Source organism: Pagrus major, chromosome 16 (genome assembly GCF_040436345.1).
Source record: "Pagrus major chromosome 16, Pma_NU_1.0".
NCBI classification, from domain to species: Eukaryota; Metazoa; Chordata; class Actinopteri; order Spariformes; family Sparidae; genus Pagrus; species Pagrus major.
The window spans coordinates 15,752,126-15,772,918 of NC_133230.1; the positions used below are offsets into that span (position 1 = coordinate 15,752,126).

The 20,793-nt window shown below is 39.2% G+C and overlaps 3 protein-coding genes across 3 annotated transcripts; 1 reads left to right on the plus strand and 2 right to left on the minus strand.

The window, feature by feature from the left end:
- Positions 1-1,459: 1,459 nt before the first annotated feature.
- ciarta (circadian associated repressor of transcription a) lies at positions 1,460-5,399 on the minus strand. Its single transcript, XM_073483550.1, has 6 exons — positions 5,258-5,399; positions 3,554-3,877; positions 3,382-3,457; positions 3,170-3,248; positions 2,918-3,071; positions 1,460-2,337 (listed from the first exon to the last, which is right to left on the minus strand). Exons 2-6 carry the CDS (start codon positions 3,875-3,877, stop codon positions 1,972-1,974), a joined length of 999 nt encoding a protein of 332 aa, XP_073339651.1. The 5' UTR covers positions 5,258-5,399; the 3' UTR covers positions 1,460-1,971.
- Positions 5,400-10,227: 4,828 nt separating this feature from the next.
- On the minus strand, positions 10,228-11,885 carry mrps21 (mitochondrial ribosomal protein S21). The gene is made up of 2 exons (XM_073483743.1): positions 11,792-11,885; positions 10,228-10,722 (listed from the first exon to the last, which is right to left on the minus strand). The coding sequence occupies exons 1-2, from the start codon at positions 11,872-11,874 to the stop codon at positions 10,542-10,544; spliced, it is 264 nt and encodes an 87-aa protein (XP_073339844.1). The 5' UTR covers positions 11,875-11,885; the 3' UTR covers positions 10,228-10,541.
- A 4,438-nt stretch (positions 11,886-16,323) lies between these two features.
- Positions 16,324-20,608, plus strand: crabp2b (cellular retinoic acid binding protein 2, b). Its single transcript, XM_073484156.1, has 4 exons — positions 16,324-16,405; positions 19,498-19,676; positions 20,022-20,138; positions 20,531-20,608. Exons 1-4 carry the CDS (start codon positions 16,324-16,326, stop codon positions 20,579-20,581), a joined length of 429 nt encoding a protein of 142 aa, XP_073340257.1. The 3' UTR covers positions 20,582-20,608.
- The last annotated feature ends 185 nt before the right edge of the window (positions 20,609-20,793 follow it).

The following is a 20,793-nucleotide window of genomic DNA, read 5'->3' on the forward strand; positions in this document are numbered from 1 at the left end:
GTGAGATGATGATTTCATCATTGTTAGTCAAATAATACACTATGATGTGATTGATTATTTAATCTGGCAAGGACACGGTTATCTTTATGTCAAATAAGTAAGGCTGACTGGTGAAAAAAAACACCAGAGATGCAACACCATTCAACATGAATGACATCTGATTTTAAATATGTTGGTAAAAATGCCATAAAAAAAAATGATGTGTTCGAGAACGGACATAGTTTTGTCTGTCATATCCCCATGATAGTCCTTATTACATAATTAAGAGTAAAGCACTTTGAGTGACACTAATCCATTTTAAGAGGGACAAAGAAGTTGTTCTTTGCCATCATGATGACACGTTGCGTTAGGAGCATTTTCTGCAAACAGCAAACCTTGCAATTCACTAAATTTGCTCTTTATCCCTTACAACTACTTCCATCCAGTGCCAAGATGACAAGATTTCAAATAAAACTGTAAATATCCTGTAAAGTCTGATTTTACAGGCTTTACATGCTGGCTCCACAGGTCTGCCAAGATGTTTTCAAGTATCTTAAACAGATCTTTAATAAATAATATCACAATTTTTGAATGTTAACAAATCTGTTACATTTTCTCATTGTCATCCAAAGTGCGGTTACATCTTTTCCAAAATGTAAAAAAAAAAAAAAAAAAGCAATTGCTTAAAATTAAGGAATTAAGGAAGATTTCAAAACAAGTTCACTCACTGGTTGGTTAAAGGAGTAACTGAGCCAAATGTCTAATAGTCCCTCAACTATCCCAATAACTATTTGATCAGTCAGGTTGACGTATTTCCTGTGAAGCATTTTGCTGTTTCACCATAAGTGCAACTACTGCTATTTTTTATTTACATAGAAACAAAGATTTTGTTTTGTGTGTTTTTAGTGCAAAACAAATAAGTGACTGTGAAGTAATGTGTGCATGATATGATAATGTTAAATGGTTTCGTTTGGCACATTTTGGCAGCGGCTACTCCCTTTGCTCTACCATATGTTAAAATCAGCTGTGTACAATTTTAATGGAAAAGTTTAGCCAAAAATGGAAATTTTGTCATGATCTACTCACCCTCATGCCGATGGAAAATAGGACATTGTTATAGTCCACAAAACATTTCTGGCACTTCACAACAAAACGTGCAGGGGGGTGAGTAGATAATCACTATGTTTTCATTTTTGCCTTAACTTATCTTTTAGGCTTCCTGAATGCCATTTTTAATCATCATCATGATTAAAATATCCTTTGTTACGGTGCAAGGGCTGCAAACCAACAATTATTATCATTACAAATTTGATTCAATTTGTCGCATGTTTGGTCTAGAAAATGTAAGAAAACAGTGAAAAATGCCTTTGCAAAGTTGCTGCAGCACAAGGTAAAACCTAAAGATTAGTTTACGATCATATGTGGCAAAAAAAAAAAAGAAGAAGCAAGAAGTCATCACATTTCAAGACGCTGGACCAGCAAATTTTGAGCATTTATGCATGAAGAGATACTTAATGGACAGCTGCTGAATTGTTTCAGCTTTCAATTGTAACAGCAACTTCCCTCTGTGTTTCATAACTTTCAGAAAAGTGATGTCTGGTCAAAAGCATGACACCCTACACTGGTGCTGTTAGGACTGTGTTCAATGGTATGATATGAAAAAATACAAAACAAGAGCAAAGACAGCTTTAACGCCTCACATGTGAAGTATTTCCAACATATTTTAACTTAGAAAACCTCAAGGACACTCCTACAATGTACAATTTGTGGTATTATAGTGCAATAACCCTGGTGTAATTAAAAACCACACCGGACAGTGAGGAGTTAACAAGTGTCTCTGCATTCTCCTCCTCCTCCTCTTCTGGGTTTTACATGCCTCGCAGACATCACAGACGGGCTTCGCGCCCAATTTTATGCTTATATAATCAGGTCCGCCCTCTGTCTTCACTCTGGCTGGCATGCTGTGGCACCTCTGTGTGGTAGCAAGGCCAGCTAAGGTGAGTCAGTTGTAGTAACGGTGTCAGTTGAGGACACTGAGCAGTCTTGTGCAGGGGAGGATGGAGAAGTCTCAGGTTGCTTCCGATTCTCACTTTCTCTCTTGTAACACAAATATGACGGCCTGCTTAAAGCGCCAGCGCTGTCTGTAAACTTAAAACCGACTATGCAGCTGCCCCGAGCTGGTTCAACTGTGTCTTCCACTTGAGTTCTCAGTTTTTTAGGCAATCCAGGCAGACATATGGAAACACTGTCAAGTGAGGTCGCAGCCTGGCATTTCCCGCCTTCTCCATGTTGATGTTCCTCATGCTTGTTTGGGACTTTGCCAGAGTCCTCAGGGTCAGACCAGCTCAGTTTTCTCTTCTGGAATGGGAAAGTAAAACCAAAAATAACAACCATGACAAACCAAGGTCTTAAAGGAGAACTACAGTTAATATCTTTAACCCTCTTGGGTTACTCTTTATAATAACCAAAATAGTACATTTATATAATAAAACTTAAGTTAATAGTTATTCCACTGTTAACAATCAATTAAATGCTTTATAAACCATTAATTAAAAAATACAATGGCTTAATAAATGGTTTACAACATATTTCATTGTTTGCTAAAGGTGCAATATGTAAGAATAAGAATATGCTGCCCCCCATTTGTTTGGAGTATGAACGAGATGGCCATTGTTCATACTCCAAACAAATAGGGGGCAGCATATCACCAAAGTAACTGCTAACTACTCATGTAGCTGACATTAGCTGGTTAGCTCAGTTAGCAGTCCAGACTGGGAGGTCAGTTCACATGGATGCATGGTTGTTGGAAAAAACATGGTGTTTGAAGAATAAAATCAAATTATTTTAACATCTCTGGGTCACCAGGCCTGAAGTTGGCTTAATACACATTTGTAAACTGTTATAATGTAATAAAGGGGAAATCAAGTATGACGCTCACCTTAACTGGCATGTGGAGCTGATTTTGGTGCCAGTGTGGTGGTTGTCTGGGAGTGATGGTCTGGCTTGGTGTATCTGTAGATTGAAATGCCTGCTGAGGGAACCACATTTTGAGCATCACCTCTATCTGCAGCAGGTTTTGGAGGTATTTCTCACTGCAGAAAAAAGGACCAAGAATTAGTGACAATGCTCGGTGTGGATCACAATATATCCCCATTATCACTACTGTCACAATATTTATAATATTTCTTACCCCATTTCAGGCCTCTGAATTATTCCAAGAATCCTCTGCAATCTGTCGATGGCAACACTTTGCTGGAAACTGGATAAACCTGCCACGTTCAAAATATGCCAAACATATGTCAAGGCAAATGGACACTTTACAGGTTTCATTACAGGATGAGATGGATGCACTATAACTTGACAAGAGACGACAATCATGTTTGATATTGCTCCACCACATACCTTTGTCAAATCGCCCAGTCTTCAGTCCATGTACAAGCCCAAGTAAAGGATGGATAAACCTGCGCAAATCTGCACACTGTGGGAAAAAAGGATAAAGATTAGTTTTACAATTACAACAACAGATGCAAAAATACTGAATTAAAGACTTGGGTATCAATGTAAGGGTGCTCACTTTCTGAGCGAATACCAAGTCCCCTGGTGTTGCTGAAGATGAGCCTATCATGGCAGCTCCAAGGGAAGAGGCTGAGTGGGGATGCTTGGGTTCAACAGGGCAGTCTTCAGACTGCTTGCTTCTAGACCTCAAGTGTGGCTGATCTGAATGAAATTTTAGGTAATTTCCAGATGAGATGGGCTTAGTTATTCCACTGTCCCCTTCTCCCTCTGAGAAGACATCTGCTTCATCCTCAGTCTGCTCGCTCTCACTGAGGAGAAAGCTTGAGGTGGACGGTAGCGAGTCGTAAGAGGACCATTTGGAAGAACTACCCAGTGCATTCATCTGTGGAGACAGGGAGATTATCATGTCCCAACAGAACTTCAAGTACAAGTGCTTGTTTGTGCTATAAAATTATGTTCCGTGGTCGCATTCTACAGCAGTTGCACGTTTCAAAATGTGTCGCAGGTAGACAGACATACAATAAGTACAAGGGACATTAAACAAGTAGACTTAAAAATACTAAAAAGGATTTAAATAAGATAAAGAACATATAAGTATAAATATGTAAAAAAAAAAAAAAAAAAAAAAAAAAAAATGGTATTATTGCACAGGATAATTGCACAAGATGGCAAGGGTAGAAGTGCAGTGAAACTATTAAGTAGCGGAAAATGGAAATACTGAAGCAAAGTACCTCGTTGGTGACATACCATCACTGATTTTTCTCAAATTTGAGAATAAGAATTTTATTTTTTCCTCTAAATGTATATCAGTTCCAATTATTGGTTATCGGTCTCCTGGATTACTAATAATCGGTACCAGCCCTGATAAAAACAAATCATTCACCCCTAGAGGAAATGTCTCAGTATTTCAGCTTTTTAGAAGTTGTTGATACAAAGAAGAATAGTAGTAATTCTATTTTTTATATAAAATGTCTACTAAGTAGGCTTTAAACACAAGTAAAATACAAGCTGTGTCACTACAAAAATACCTGTTTTATCTATGCTCATGCAGTATCACAATCCTGACATTGCATCGACATAACAAAGTAAAGGGTGTATAGAAATGTCTTCGTTATTCAGCGAAGGAACCCAAACACATTCCTGCCACTCTCAGGCAACACAAATGAGGCGTGAGCTTGTTGCCAGGCTATGTGAGGTCTTTCCCCGAGTCTGATACATGCGAGATGAGGTCGGACGTGGCAGACGTTCAGCATTAAACATTATCACACAAGAAAGCAAACAAAGGACCTGCTCCCCCCGTGTGACTCGTGCAGCAGAGTGCGTGTTGTGTGCTGGCGCTCTGTGCTGCAGTGGAAAGTCATCTGAGGACAGATGTGTGTACATTATCTTACCGCGTGTACACATCAACAACAGACCTTTCACCTGCTTTACGATTTGACCTGAAAGCCCGGTTTTCTGCACGAATTTTATGACTGGTACGATTCCCACAGCCACGTCCACATGTTACAAACGCATTAAGGGCAGATATTTCCCAAACTGTTAGCTAGCTTAGTTGTGGGAAAAACAGTGAACACGCATATAAACTGCGTTTACTCCCGTAGAGATGCTTGAAGTCAACTACGGAGGAAATGTACGTTCAAAGTTACGACCGAAAGTGGTTACTTAATCTGTTTACAGTAAAAACAATTTATGCGTAGAGTCTGAAAAACAACCAACTTTCCCAAAAAAACAACACAAAGACAAGCAGTCAGTGAACACTTACCGTCAAGACGAAGCAGATGTGGATTCAAAACGAGGATAAAACAAAAAAGAGCAACGTCGATAACACGTCGGGCTTCGTAAACACGTTGAATAATATGAAGTCTTGTAGAAGCGACCGCGCTAACGTCTCTCTGTGAGAGTATGGATGTGTACAAACATCGGCACCGCCTCTTACTTCTTGCTCAGTCCCACCCTGCCTCGTCTGTCCCTGCTCGTGTTTCGTTTACCGTCCAACCTGTTTGAAATGTGCCCACAGAGCGCAGCGGGCGCTACACGTGCGGAGTATGTACGGCGCCGCGATTGGCTGAGGAAATGTTGGAACGCTTCTCATTCGCTCAGGGGCTCGACCAATGAGGAGCGTCCGCGGCGCTGGTTGGCTGGTAAATGCGTAGATCCCTCCTCACCTGCAGCGGGAGCACGTGCGGGTGGTGTGGCTGGAGGAGTCGGGAACGAGATGAACCGCACGCGCAGCTGACATGAGGTTACATCTGATCTGGTTCAAATTAATACACACTTATATAAAAAAAAATAACGCGGTTAGTACAGGACACAACGCTGGGATCTCTTTACTTAAGCCCTCTATTTATTCAGCATGAGTTTGTCTTTTGTTTGTTTTTCTGCTTTTGTTTGTGTTTATGTAAAGTTGGCTGATTTATGACCACCAGCGATGGAGCGTCACTAAGTACATTTACTCAAGTACTGTACTTGAGTATTTACATTTTCTGCTCATTTATAATTCCACTCCAAAATTTGTACTTTTTACTCAACCACATGTATATATTACACGTTACTTTGCAGTTTACCTGCTGTATCAGAGCCAATGTAGCACAATCTTAAATTGATTTTACCAAATATCCAAAAAATGCTGAATATCTAATCTGATAATCAACCAGGCGGGTAAGCAGCCAACACATATTATACAGTATATTCTAAAATAAATGTATTTACGTGTATGTATAATTTACTTTTACTTGTACTTTTGATACCTAAGTTCATTTAATATCAGATAGCCCACTTTAAGACTTTAGATCTGATCAAATCTTAGATCTAAGACTGATCTGGTTCAAATTAATACACACTTATATACAAAATAATGTTAGTACAGGACACAACGCTGTTATTTCTATATTAAACCCCTCTATTATTATTATTATTATTTCATTTTTTGCTGCTATTTTCTTACACATACATAGTAGATTCTTAGATTTTTATTGTTTATTTTAATGTTAGTAAATGTCTTTATCTGTTGTGCAATTTATTGTTTACTTCAGTATTGGGAAATGTCTGTCTTTATCTGTTGTGCTTGTACACTTTATTTCTTTCACCGTGGGATAGTGAAGAAACGTCTTTTCGATTCCTCTGTCTGGTACATGTGGAGAAATTGACATCAAAGTAAACTTGAAACTTGAACTATCTAGTATCAGATATTAAATGTACTTAAGTATAAAAAGTTACTTTCTGGCAACGAATGGACTGGAAGTATCAAAGTATTGGAATCAGTGTTTTGTTTATGTTTTTATCTGATTGCATATAAAACTAGAATGGCAGTCAGTAGAGCGCATACCTCTGCCACACAGGCAAAAACATAACTTCCTTGGCTCTGAAGCAGCCTGCAATCAAACTAACTACTAACTAAAGCCATCACATAAATGTATTAAAAATACAATATTTGCCTCCAAAATATGGTGGAGTGGAGTATAAAGTACAAGAATATGAAAATAAATACCTCAAAACGCTACTTAAGCACAGTGCTTGAGTAAATGTACTTAGTTACATTCCATCACTGGCTATAATATTGGCTAAAATGCAAAAAAGATTGAGCAATGAGCATAAAAGATGAATGGGTACCACACCTACGTTTGTCAACAAAGTACAAAAGTTGTTGGTCAGAAATATCAACATTTATCTGTACCATGTATGGCAAGCCTGTTTAAAATATGGCTATTCTTATACTCCACATTTTCCCAAATGATCATAAGTCATGTAATTTAAAGTGCCATGCTTCAATGCAATGGGCCCAGCAGAAAATGCATACAGTGTAAAAGCTTCTTTAAATTAATGCATGTGTGTATAAAGTGTGTGCGCCTGCAGCAAATTGAACCAAATTGGATGTGTTGTGTTGGATTTGGCTTTTTTGTTTGTGCTCTAGCAGCTTTACTTTCTTATTGTTGATGATGAAGTGAATGCAGATAAGACAGAGACAAGATTATGAGATATGACATCATAGTCCTATTAGAGCCAGAGACAGAAAGCTTGGGATACAGTCTTACATGGTTACATAATGAGATTGCTGTATGCTAAGCAGTGAATCACTTCTTTTGTCGCATGCACGGATGGGATGCCGTTACCTGCAGGAGGATGCGAACTGATTAGCCTGAAATGATGAGAATATTTATTAGACTGGTGAACAATTAACAGGTATTGGAGGTATGGCAGAATGAACAATGAATAGTCTGTCAATGACATGAAACAAATTAGATGCTGCCACAATTCTGGGTGTGGAGGAGAGAGTCAGTTTCACTCTGGATCTCAGCCAGACAGCCAGACATCTTTGTAGACTGGTATGAAACTTAATTATAGTTCAAACAATAGTGATAAATCGCCACTGTCACAAATGTACTTCATTAAAGTCGGACAGAGCTCCCACAGACATTGAATTTCCAGCCCCCGTGCAAATCAGAAGGTCATCAATGTTCTGTTGATGGAAGAATGTTTGTGTAATTCTTGTCAGGGACAACTTGGTATCTTGGTGGCAGGCAGAGTGACAGAGATACCGTCACCAGGCAAACAGCACCAGTCAGTACTATCCGCTGAAACACTTCGTGCTAACAGTAGTGGATAAAATCAATAACTCTGTACACAGCACTGTAAACACTGACGCAACAGAAGGCCCGTTTAACCAACATATTTTAAAGGTAGCAAATGTGGCTTGGCAAGTTTGCTTTATGATATTGTTGCAGATAATAGCTACAATACAATAAACATGTTTCTAAGATAAGAATTGATCCCTGGAGTGCATGGCACATAAATCCCTTTACTTTTTGCAGTGGTAAGTAAAGAAAAAAGTTTGGAAGAAAACCAAACAGTTGTTTGATACGTACAGGGAATTTGTTTGAGGACAGAGAGCTGCCGTCCTGCTCTGACCTCATGAGACCGGGTTTTTGCTATCTAAATGATGACATGTTAGAAATTGGCCCACCCTGTGGCTGATCTATTTGTCAGAGATAAAGAAGCACACACCGGTGTGTGTGTGTGTGTTTGTGTGTGTGTTTGAGTGTGCATGTTGGAAAGGGGCCAACAAAAACATTGACTATTTCACACTCATATTACGGCACACTGACTTCAGAACCTCTATACTTTAAGTAACATAGACAGTGCAAGTGAACCAGACTTGTACTTAGGTGTTTTTTGGAACAAGTGAAAATAAGCTTGATTAAATTTGTTGAAATAAGATGTGATGTCTAAAAACAAGTCCCTATATCTCACTGAAATGTAACTTGTTAGGTGGTTGTGTCACAAGATATTTTGACTAGAAATTACACGAATATCGAGGTAAGATTTGTATTTTTTGCAGTGTATGGCACTGTCACATTTTCAATTTATTGTTTTACATTTTAAATGTGCTTTTTACTGATTATTCCTTGTGCTGTAGTATAACAATAATCTTTTTAATTTCACCTCTTTCAATTTTCTATTTGGACTTTTCATTTCCTCCATAGACGTTGCCAAGAGCACACTATAATTTTAAAAGGGTAAATTCACCCCCCAAAAAAGTAAAACGTAAAAAAGCAAGCCAAAAAACAAAAAAAGCAAACTGATTCATTTGTAATCCAAGTCTCTGGAAGCCACAAGAAGCCCAAACTGATTTGAAAAGACATTATTTAGACCTTTGACGTGGGTCAAGCACATACAGTACATCCACTTCAGACGAGGTGTACAATAACACTTTTAGCTTAGCAGCTACAGTGAAAATCTCTGCTTAAAAAAAGGACGTAAATAAAGTATTTTCAAATCAACTTCAGATTTCTGGGCTTCTGGAGACTTGGATTACACTGGACGAGCTGTAGGAAGCCATTTTATGTTTTTCTTCAGTTGTTTTTATCACATTTTAAAACAAGTCCCCTTCTACTTCACTTGTTTAGGAGAATGCTGCAATGCCGTTTTGCTGTGAAGATCCAGAAATGTTTTGTGGACTACAAAACTTCGCCTGACTTTCCATAAGCATGAGGGTGAAAAGATAATGACTGAATTTTTATTTTTGGGTGAACTTATCCTATGACAACTTGTTCGGTTCTTAAATATGTAGCCATTCAGATTTTTTTTGTTTAATTCTCCCATGATTTAATTAAATGCCTTTGCCACTACAATATTAAGGGGAAAATTTTCTGTGAAGTTCACTGCATGGAAAAGAAATACATTTTAAAAAAATCAACAGCAACATCCCTTTAATTCTGAATAACTGACAGAACACAGTCAACAGTCCTTGTTGACTATTTCTTTGTCAGAGAGTAGTTTCAATGAAAACTGCTGGAAAGTTACTTTTAAGTAAATGAACTGACCCTTTAAAAGAGGAATCAAAGACAGCAGTCAGTCTCTGTAAGTATAAAATATTGTCTTTCCATCAGATTGCTGCCCTCAGTCTTTACAGTGTCACCCACCCGTTGACTGAAGCCACAGGAGAGAGCACCAACATGACCGGGTCACCTCTCTGATAAGAGAGCCTGGTGCGACTGTTTACCTTTCCCTGTGTTAGAGGAAAGCCGCCTGTGGCGAAAGCGCGGGGGTCTGGACAGATGTTTGAGACCGATGTGTCCCACTAACGAGAGTTTACGGAGGTGGCCAAGTGGACATTAACACCACACTGTGCAGTAGTGACCTTTAATTAACAGAGAGATGCTGCTGAGCTGAGGATAGACGATGCCAGTTTGTCTTTGTTGTTTGAAAAGAAGTTTGTGCTACTTTTTCACCAGCTTAAGATTTTTCAGAAAATGTCACAATTTATTAGCTTCTTCATTAGTAAGATTTGGTGGGAAAATTCAAAACACAAAATGTCATCAACCAAAATTCATTAACCTGTTCAATACAACCAAGACTTTCCATCCAAGTACAAGCAAAAAGAAAGTGTCCATAGTTGACTTGACAATAAAAGTGTGTCTACAGATGTTTTCTTCCTTTTACTGTTTAGATGCGACAGTGACATTGTGTTGGTCTTAGCTTCTTCCATTTTGCTGGCCCCGACTCAACCAGTCCATTGTTAACGTTCCTTTTCATCACAATCCATTTCACTAGCAGCCGACCCAGGGATCATCTCTGTTCGTCCTGGAGATGAAGGTGAGCTTTCTACCCATTTCCATGTGGTAGATCCGCCTGCAGTTCTCAAAGTTCTTCCGCTGGCGCTCTCGGCAGGGCTTCTCGTAGTAGCGCTTGCGCTTCACTGTATCAATAACGCCTTCCTGGGTCAAGACCCTGGAGTATGTAGAGAAAATGTGTGAGTAACTGGGACTTAGGTTGTATTTGAGACACTTTGTCCAACAGGCAAAATGGAAATAGCAATACTAGTGACAATGGGGCGGCCCTTTTCAATTTCTGGATTCTTGACAGGGTAAATCATTTATATATTTAAACATCAGAGACATTTTCCCTTAATTAACGGATAGAAAATGTAGCAAACTCCAGCCATAGATTCTAGAGTCTTACATACCACCAGAGGGGATTTTTGCGATGGACTGATCAATCATATTGATAATGGACATTTCCCTGTCCAATCAGCAAGACATTTTAACAATCACACATCCAGTCCAAGTTAAATCTTCACATAACCTGAGGAAACGTGCATTTTTTTTTCTTACATCTATTAACGCTTAAAGAGCCAATTAGGTTTTTGCACACTTCAAAAGATTAAAATCCCTTAAGGATATGAAGGTTTACAGATTTTCTTTACAAGACATTACAATCAAAGCCAAGGATTAAAGTTTGGGTTAAGGATAGGGTGGCTACTTCTAGTAGCAGTTGTTTTTTTTCCCTATTTTGTTTTAAAAAAACAAAAAACAACTAACATTATGACATAAACAAACTCTCTTTGTTTTCATGACTGAATAAACTGAATTAAAAACCCTGCCACCTTTCTAGCTTCAAACAGTGTTGTATTTCTGAGTTTGTATTATTACCTCCTTAATATTGTAAATGTGTGGAGTTTCTCCGTGTTTGATTATACAACAAATGCTGTTAGCAGAAACGCAAACAAAAGTGGTAACACGGTTATAAACTGTGATTCGGTCCAGACAGACTTTAAACCATATTAATGTAATGTTTACATTATTCTATCTAACTCTATATGTATCTAACAAAGCCCTTAAAACCATCAAAACATCGACATTGACGTTAGCTGCTGCGTGTAAGCGGTGACGCTACTGCGCAGCCGCAGCTCTGTGACATTGAGCGGAAGGCTAACGTTGACTAAGCTAACGTTAGCTTATCGTTTCCTGGGAAAACAGCAAATTTGACCTGATATTGTCTCTTAAAATAGGAGTTTTACCGGTTTAAAGTCTTGTACGCCGCATCAATGTCGCTGCCTTGGACCATCACGGTCCGCGCGATGAAGCGAAGGTGCCTTGACATGATGAGACCAGTGCTCGCTCTAATATCAACCGGCTGGAAACACGTAACGATACAGCGTTCCGGGTACAACAGAACCTATATATGAACGCTAGGGGACGCTTTACTCAACCTTTCGAGTAAATGACTTTTTCTCATTTAATGGAGTAAACTTTACATTTGTTCCTTTTTAGTTAGGGGGACGATTTCCTCACACGTATTTGTTGTTACATTTATATTATTTTTTACTTCGAAGCTACCCAATCATCATGATGATTTATGATAGAAAACATTAAATGAAACATGAACATGAATATGAATAAGTGGATACACAGAGAGAAAACATCCATGTCCCTAGAGAACGTGGAACCAAACAGCAATTATAGTCTATATAAAGGGAGATAGCTTTCAGGCTAATCACAGATTTATGAAACTACATCCATTGTCATAGCAACAGTGACAGCGGTGTCCAGTGTTATCCTTTCATCAAGGCCATTCTCCTCCTCTCCTTCCCATCCCTGAGCTGCTGTTGTCCTCTGTGTGTCTCAGTCTGAGGTCAGCCAGCGGTGAATGCTGGCCCAGTTGGTGACTCTAATTTGCATTCAAAAGTGCTTTTATATGTCCTTTCTCTGAATAAAATACCTGATGAGGTAAATTCCCATGTTGCTGTAACTCTATAGGGTACAGTGGCTGCATGTTGCCACAAGGAGGAATGCTGAGACAGCCCACACAGATAACATCGTGACTCATTTTGTTGGGTGAATGCACTGCATCATGTTTCCAGAGGCGTCCCTTCTGATCCAGCCCTGGTGAAATATTCTTGGCAGTGTTTGTGTAGAGTGGGACAAAGAAAGAACAGAAAGAGAGTCTAAAACCTTAAAGAAAATTAAGTTTGAACTGAGAGTTTTATTCTGCTTAGGGTGCTGTTATCAGATCAAATCGCCCTGATGGTACTTCAGGGTTTTTTTCTAAAAAGTTTTTTTTTTTTTTTTGTATTAATTTTGATTTTTGCCTTTGCTCCTTTGCTTTCAGTAGCGTTGTTTTCAGGGTAACTGAGCAATGACTGTGTTATACTTCATATGGTGATTTATGGTTGATCTTTTACTGGTGATACTAGCTGATGCTACACTTGCCTGTCTATACTAGGTACATGCAAACATGATTTCTTATATTATACCTTTATTCTAACTCTTGTTGACTTCTGACTTGTAACCTCTATCATTGACATTTTGAAAGTGTGTTTAACTCACTGCATTGCTGTGTATCTACACACATATTCAGGGGAGAATAATATATATACATATATATATATATTGTTAGAGAACACCTCATATCATACTAATTCTTTATTATTTTTTCCCATTTTTTATCATATATCATAGTCCTTGAATACCCAAAAAGTGCTGTAAGTGAACTCTTACTTGCAAAACTACATTTATTTTTGACGTCTCAGTACGAGACCTTCATCAGGCAAATTGTGTTTTTACAATGAGAAGCCATTGCAACATATATTTCTGCTTACATGAAATGTAAAGACATAAATAGCAAATGTCAATTTCCTATATGAAAGTAAATATCCCAAATCATACATGGAGCTACAGAGCAAAATACTATACACAGTAACAAGCATAAAAGTTCCCCACATTGTCAGTAAATTCAAATAAGGTAGATGCTGAAAGTCTCCAGGGCTAAACTGCAATTATAGATGAGGACAGTGGAAAAACAGCATCAGTAGCTGCTGTTTTGGTCCCTATAAATGGATTTAGACTTAATAAAGTGGAGGAAAATTAGATTATTGTTACTTGTTATATGTATACAGTACACTGATGTTTATCTATTTTGTGAGAGCTTGTATTTGTTATGAAGCTTCATATTTATTTATTGATGATCTCACTGTTCTTGTCTATAATTGCAGTTTGGCCTTGGGGACTTTAAGCACCCACTTTATATGAATTTGCTGATTTATGAGACGACGTTGGTGTACATTTGTGCTTGTTGCTGCGTTTAGTATTTTGCTTCTCTAGCTCCATGTTTGATATGGGATATTTACTTTCATACAGGAAATTGTAAGTTATGTCTTCATATTTCACTCCCTATTTAAGATCTCATTTACAACAAGCTATTAGCCTGATGAAGGTCTAGAACCAAACCATCACAAATAAATGTTTTTTTGCAAGTTAGACAATATGCAGGAGTTTTTTTACACCACCACATGTTATTGAAGCTACAATATACAGTATTGTTTAATTTATCTTATAAATAATAACATTAACCTATATAAATGATTGCGGTATGTCAGAATAGAAGGCTCTCAGCGTTAGCAGCTGATGTTAACCTCACTGAGGAGGCCTTTGTTTGTTTACAAAATAACATACAGCCCTAAAGACATGTAACCCACCACTGTCCAGTTCAGATAAAGACAGGATGAGATGGCAACACAAGTCAGGAAATGAAACTGATATCCTCAACGTATGTGCTGTGAGATCATAATAAATAAACTAGACTGATATCTCCTTTGTCTTACTTTTTATCTGAAGTGTGAAAATACTGACGGCACCTTCCCGGATGGGTGCCTCCAGCTGTATATCTTATCTTTTGCTCTTTCATTACCAGCTTTACGCCAACCCCTCTGGAGCTACAAACATTAACCCTGATATCTGATTTCACATTCCAGATCTCAGAACTTAAAGGATAAGTTCAACCAAAAATGAAAATGTGGTTAATTATCTACTCGCCCTCATGTTGATGGGAAGTCGGGTGATGTTTTGTAGTCCACAAAACAGCTTCACAGCAAAACAGCGTTGCAACATTCTCCTAAGCAACTGAAGTAGATGGGGACTTGTTTTAAAATGGCTCCATACAGCTTGTCTGGTGTAATCTAAGTCCTTACAACCTTTTTAAAGGGGCTCAGTAGAACTTCTGTGTTGTGCTTGAAACCGATCGTTTATTTAAGTTAGTGGACTCCATTTCTATACTAACGTTAGCTAAAGTCACATCCTTTTGACTGTCGCCAGAATCCATCCATCCATCTAACTATTTTCATCCGCTCATCCGAGGTTTGGTCGCAGTGGCAGCAGGCTCAGTTGGGTGTTCCAGACGTCCCTCTCCCCAGCAATGCTTTCCAGCTCCTCCTGGGAGATCCTGAGGTGTTCCCAGGCCAGATGAGATATGTTATCTTCCCATTGAGTTCTGGGTCTACCCCGGGGTCTTCTCCCAGTTAAACGAGCCCGGAAAACCTCTAAAGGGGGGGCACCCAGGAGGCATCCTGATCAGATGCCCGAACAACCTCAACTGGCTCCTTTCAACGCAAAGGAGCTCTACTGCGAGCTCCCTCCAGATGTCCGAGCTCCTCACCCTATCTCTAAGGCTGAGCCCAGCCACCCTTGGGAGGGAACTCGTTTCGGCCGCTTGTATCCGCGATCTCGTACTTTTGGTCACACAGCTGGAACATAGATGGACTGGTAAATCGAACACTTTGCATTTCAGCTCAGCTCCGACGGTCTGGTGCAACACCCCCAATGCTGCGGACGCCACATTCAACAACTTAAACAAATTGTCCTCAAGCTTGAATAGACAACTGAGAGAGACAGGGAAAGTCTCATTTTTCATGCTACAGTCTGCTCACATATGGCCAATGAAAAAATGATTAATACATGTAAATTCCTGCAAATTATTACACACAGCCCCTCTAAAGACGAAATCTTCCCTGTAGCTGCTAAGCGAAAAGCATGAGCTCTAGCACACGTTGAGGGAGTAAATAACGTTGTTGATCTCTGGGTTTATGGAGGCTTTGATTAATCAGACGAGCTGTCTGGAGCCATTTTATGTTGTTGTTTTTCTTTTTTGAAACGAGTCCCCATCTACTTCAGTTGTTTAGGAGAATGCTGCAGCTCTGTTTTGCTGTGAAGCTCCAGGAAAGCTCACCTGACTTTCCACCAGTGAGCGAGTAGATAATATAATTTTTTTATTTCTGGGTGAACCTTTCCTTTAACACATAGCTTCAGGTTGGATTTATTTGAGGAATAAAAAGTCTCACATAGCTTCATTTCATTGGTTACTTATTTAGCTATCGCTTATTTTTCTGGACTTCTTCTTTGGACTAACATGAGACCAACTTTGAAAAAACAATTAACACTTTACTTCAATATCCGAGCGGGCAGCTCATCAACATCAAAGCTCTTACTGGAAGTGCATTTTCCAGCTCGTATCCAAATCTTTCACCATGCTGACAGAGGTGGAGGCCACAGTTAGTTAGAATCAGGGGGGGAAAGTCCCTCCCTGCCACCAGCCTCTGTATTGGCTGGACCAGCATCAGATCCAGGCGAGCTGTCAGCCAATCAATGGAGGCGCTGATGCGGGCAGAGGAGACGGGCTTCACAAACCGGGTTAACAGAAGAGGGACAGACCGGAGAGCCCGCAGTTACAGTCGGCTTCTAATCTGCAGAAAACATCTCCGCGACTGCTTGCATCAAAATGGAGAAGAAAGTCACAGATTTCTCAGGAAAATGGAAAATGAAGTCTTCGGAAAATTTCGAGGATCTTTTGAAAACGCTGGGTGAGTGAGGGAATAATTTCGGGCATGTAATACATATTCATTTTTTAAATTGGCTTACATAAGAAACGTGCAATAAAGCTGTGTATCCGTGCTAAAAAAAAAAAAAAAGTCACAGAAGACATGGTTGCATCCGTTTTTTCACTCTTAATTGTAAAACTTTACATGCAAAAGCTATTCAAACTGAAGTGCCAGTTTAGAGTCAAGCAGGGTATTGTTAATTAGAGCGGATATTATTGGTAACAGTATGAAAACTTTCTTTGTAGAGATTACAATTCAGAAAAAGATGTCTCTGATCATTTATATTCATTAAATGTACTGTTTCAGTGCACTGATGTCACTTTTAGACAATAAAGTTTCTAATTTTTTAAGAATATCCTGCCTCCATTACATAGCTATCTTCATCAGATCAAGTGTTGTGATGAATACATTTAAGGAATCATTGCCTGCAAGTGTGTATATCAGGGCTCCAGACTAACTTTTTTTCCACAAGCAGCACTGGTGCTCCCTCCTGAGAATTTTAGGAGCACCAGTATGAAATTTAGGAATCACTTAAATCGTCATGCAATGCAAAGGATTCATATTTTCTTTCCCGTCTTAACCATACTACTGATAAACCCTTTACAGTTTACAGAAACCAAAAATGTTCTCTTTAGTTTTAAAGGAAAAAGTCACATAGTAAAGTAATGCTTTAAGGTAAAGTCACTGGGATTTTTGGGCTCCTAAAATCAGATATTATAAAAATGATAAATTGATGACAAAAGTTTAAACCACAGTGTTGATGCTGATTTTAAAAAACAAAATCAAGGAGCGGCTTATTGGCAAGTTGCACTCGTGCTCCTAGTTACAAAATTTTGTCGCACTGCCTCCAAAAAAGGTTGCAGCCTGGAGCACTGTATATCGGCCGATATATCGATACTGGAATCTTTTACTTCCTGATGTCAGTATTGGAGTCAACAGCAAAAGTCGATTATCGTCGAGCTCTATTGTTAATCTGGTTTATCATCAACCATTCACCTCTATTGTTAAAATGCAAAAAAAGAGAAAGAAAGGGAAAGGGAAGCATCTCCCGCACAAAGACCTGTCAATCATGTTGTCAGTGGCATTATCAACTGGAAATCCACTCGGCTTAGAGGTCAGCTGGAGAACCAAAGTGGTTTGAAGTGGCTCTCTCTGGTTTGCTCCTGCCAGGTTACACCATGTTCCTGGGAATACTGGGCTTGTTAAGCTATATGAGGCTATATGGACTCAGTTGGACCAGTTATAAGAGAAAGCAGGAGAGACAGAGAGAGGTCAGGCCTGGGCCAGCCAGTGGCATCCATTAAAAATCTGAAGACAAATAGCCTGTGGAGGAATGTTAGATTAGACTCATCTGAAGCAGGGTCCTCCTCATGCGGTTGTAATTAGAGTCAGTGTAAACGGAACTAAGCCTTGACATGGGCCCCAGCAGCCAGCCGGCTCTCAGACTGACTTTCCTTCACTTCCCTGGGCCTCTTCGACCCAATCTAGAGCTCTCTCTCTCTCTCTCACTCTCTCTCTCTCTCTCTCTCTCCTCTCTCTCTCTCTCACTCTCTCTCTCTCTCTCTCTCTCTGTGTGTGTGTGTGTGTGTGTATTAGTACCACTCCATGAGCAAATATGGTCTGAACTGAATCAGATTTGTAGCCTTGAGCTTTCTGACGCCAGTCCATCTCACATAAGGTGGTTTACATTTGTTTTACATCAGTTAAACACGGCATCACGTCTGTACCGCCCCACCGCATAAATGTTGATATAAGGAATTCATTCTTTCATCTCACCTCTACTTTGCACATCAGTCCAGTTCTCCTACAGGTTATACATCTCTGTGGAAAATCCTGTTATATTTCTCTTGCTGCATCACTCCGTGGATGAATTTTAGAATGGACCTACCAGGCAGAGGCCCATGGGCCTGAGCCATTGTTTGAAGTGACTCTTAACATTTCCTCTTAGAATGTCAAGCAAATGACTACAAAATGACGCAAAACAACCAAAAGAGATGCAAGATAGCTACAAAGTGATGTAAAACCGCTCTAGAGCAACCACAAAGAGACACAAATGGCCACAAAGACATGTAAAACAATCACAAAGACACAAAATGGCCACAAAGAGAAACAAAATGACCACAAAGAGATTTAAAATCTGCATCCCTTTCAGTCTTCTTCTTTTTCTTCTTCTTCTTCTTGCTCCTGTGTAGTGGAGAGGTACCAGGGACATACTATTATCCATGCATACATTAATCACATACTCAACAGCTGTCTCTATGTTTCATCACTAATTAAAGGATAGTTATCTTCTCACCTCCACAGAAAGAGCAGTAAAGTTTATTAGTTCAACAAACTCATTGTTCCTTTTTTGGCTTTTACAAAGGCATCATATTCTATGTCCATTTATTTACGACATCAAACTAAACAAACTTTTTTTGCAGCTCAGCTGTGAAAAAATGATCATTCACATTTTATATGGGATGAGTCTTTAACTATGGAGGTTAACAACCATCATATCAGCTTCAGTAGAGTTTTTATTTTAATTGTTAGGGTGACATATATTTTTAACAATGTCACAGTAATTAGTGGTTTAAAAACCATACCAGTGGTTTTGCATGCTGTAACCCATTAAATGTAAATCACGTATGCTTCTCATTACAGGCAACCATTTTCTGATGCGTACGATAATTCAAAGATATGTTATTGTGTGGCAATGCATCAGCAGTGTCGTTAAAGTGATATCAGACCGAAGAGACAAATAATACGCAAACAAGGACACTGTGAAAAGAAGGACGCGAGTTTGGTTATTACTTGTGTTGTGAAAGCTGCTGTTTGGCTTTTGACTCCCAGATATCGGATGACATAGGCCTAGTTTCACAAAGCTCCAAGCATAAGGAAAAAGTTTCCAAAAAATCCCTGCTCACAGCTAAATTGCCACATAGCAGCAATGTTATGATGTTGAGAACGAAAGGTGCTGAAATATTATCTAAAGCAAAATCACAATTACACTGAATGAACTCAAACCAATGACTGCAGGGAACGAAATCAGATTAAAACTTCTTATGATACTAGTTCTGTTTGTCTGTCAACAGGTGTGAATATGTTCCTGAGAAAGATTGCTGTGACGGCGGCTTCCAGCCCGGCCGTGGAAATTACCCAGCAGGGAGAGACTCTGTCCATCAAGACATCCACCAGCGTCCGTACGACCCATGTCTCTTTCACCGTGGGTCAGTCCTTCAATGAGGCCACAGTGGATGGACGGCCCTGCACGGTACACATTTCTTAACTTCCCATGTAACATTCCTGTATAATGTCAGTACATGCATACCAGCATTTAGCCAAGGACAGCATAACAGAGCTCTGCAGGGTAGAGAGACATGTGGAAATAATTTCAGTGGAGCTCCAGAGTCGGTCCTGGTGATAAAACATGGGATCTGTCCTTCACCTCTTCATGCTGAGGGAGCGGTGATGGACATGGATTCTGACAGGCAATAAAAAATGTTTGACATTGAGCTCCAGTTATGATGAAACCCACAAACTTTGCCATAACTTTACAGAATATAAAGCACTTAGATAGTGTCAGTTATAAATATTTTTCTTTTATGAATCCCTGCAGAGTATTCCAAAATGGGAAACAGACACAAAGATCAGCTGTGAACAGACCCTACAGAAAGGCGATGGGCCGAAGACGTCGTGGACACGAGAGCTGACCAACGATGGAGAACTGATACTGGTAACTATTTTGTCTGAAGCACCAATGCACGACTTTATAGAGAGAGTATCAGATTAAAAAAAGATGTAAAACTAAGATGACTGTCTTGATCTTTAGAGTACTAACTCACTAATGCTTTATATAAATCATACATGGCAAGAGTCCAGTATAGCATAGCTTTTTCTTTATTACTCTTTAGGAAAACCTCTACAAATGATAAAAACTAAATCATAAAAATATATATATTTTCAAGTTGGAGGTTGTTTCTGATGAATTAAAGAGCAAACTAACTCAAAAAAGTCCTTAATCATGGCTTATTGCTAGTCAATAAAAGTAAATTATATGATAAATGGAGACGTTAGTGCCTTATGAGAAAGTGGTTAAAACTCTGTCCTGTTGCTGTTTTCTTTCAGACGATGACTGCTGGGGATGTTGTCTGCACCCGAGTTTACGTGAAGGAATGAGGACATTTTTTCAAGATTGTCACACAATACTCCTGTTTTGTGCCTCATGTATGGTTTACATTTACTCGCCTTGTTCTCTTCCTCCCAGCCAGTCAGATGTTGGTCAGATCTTACTCAAACAGTGCACTGTGTAGAAAAGGCTTCGGTATACATGAATGTACGCTTTTATCACACCAAAGCTGAACTCACTCTGTATGTATCATATACACAGA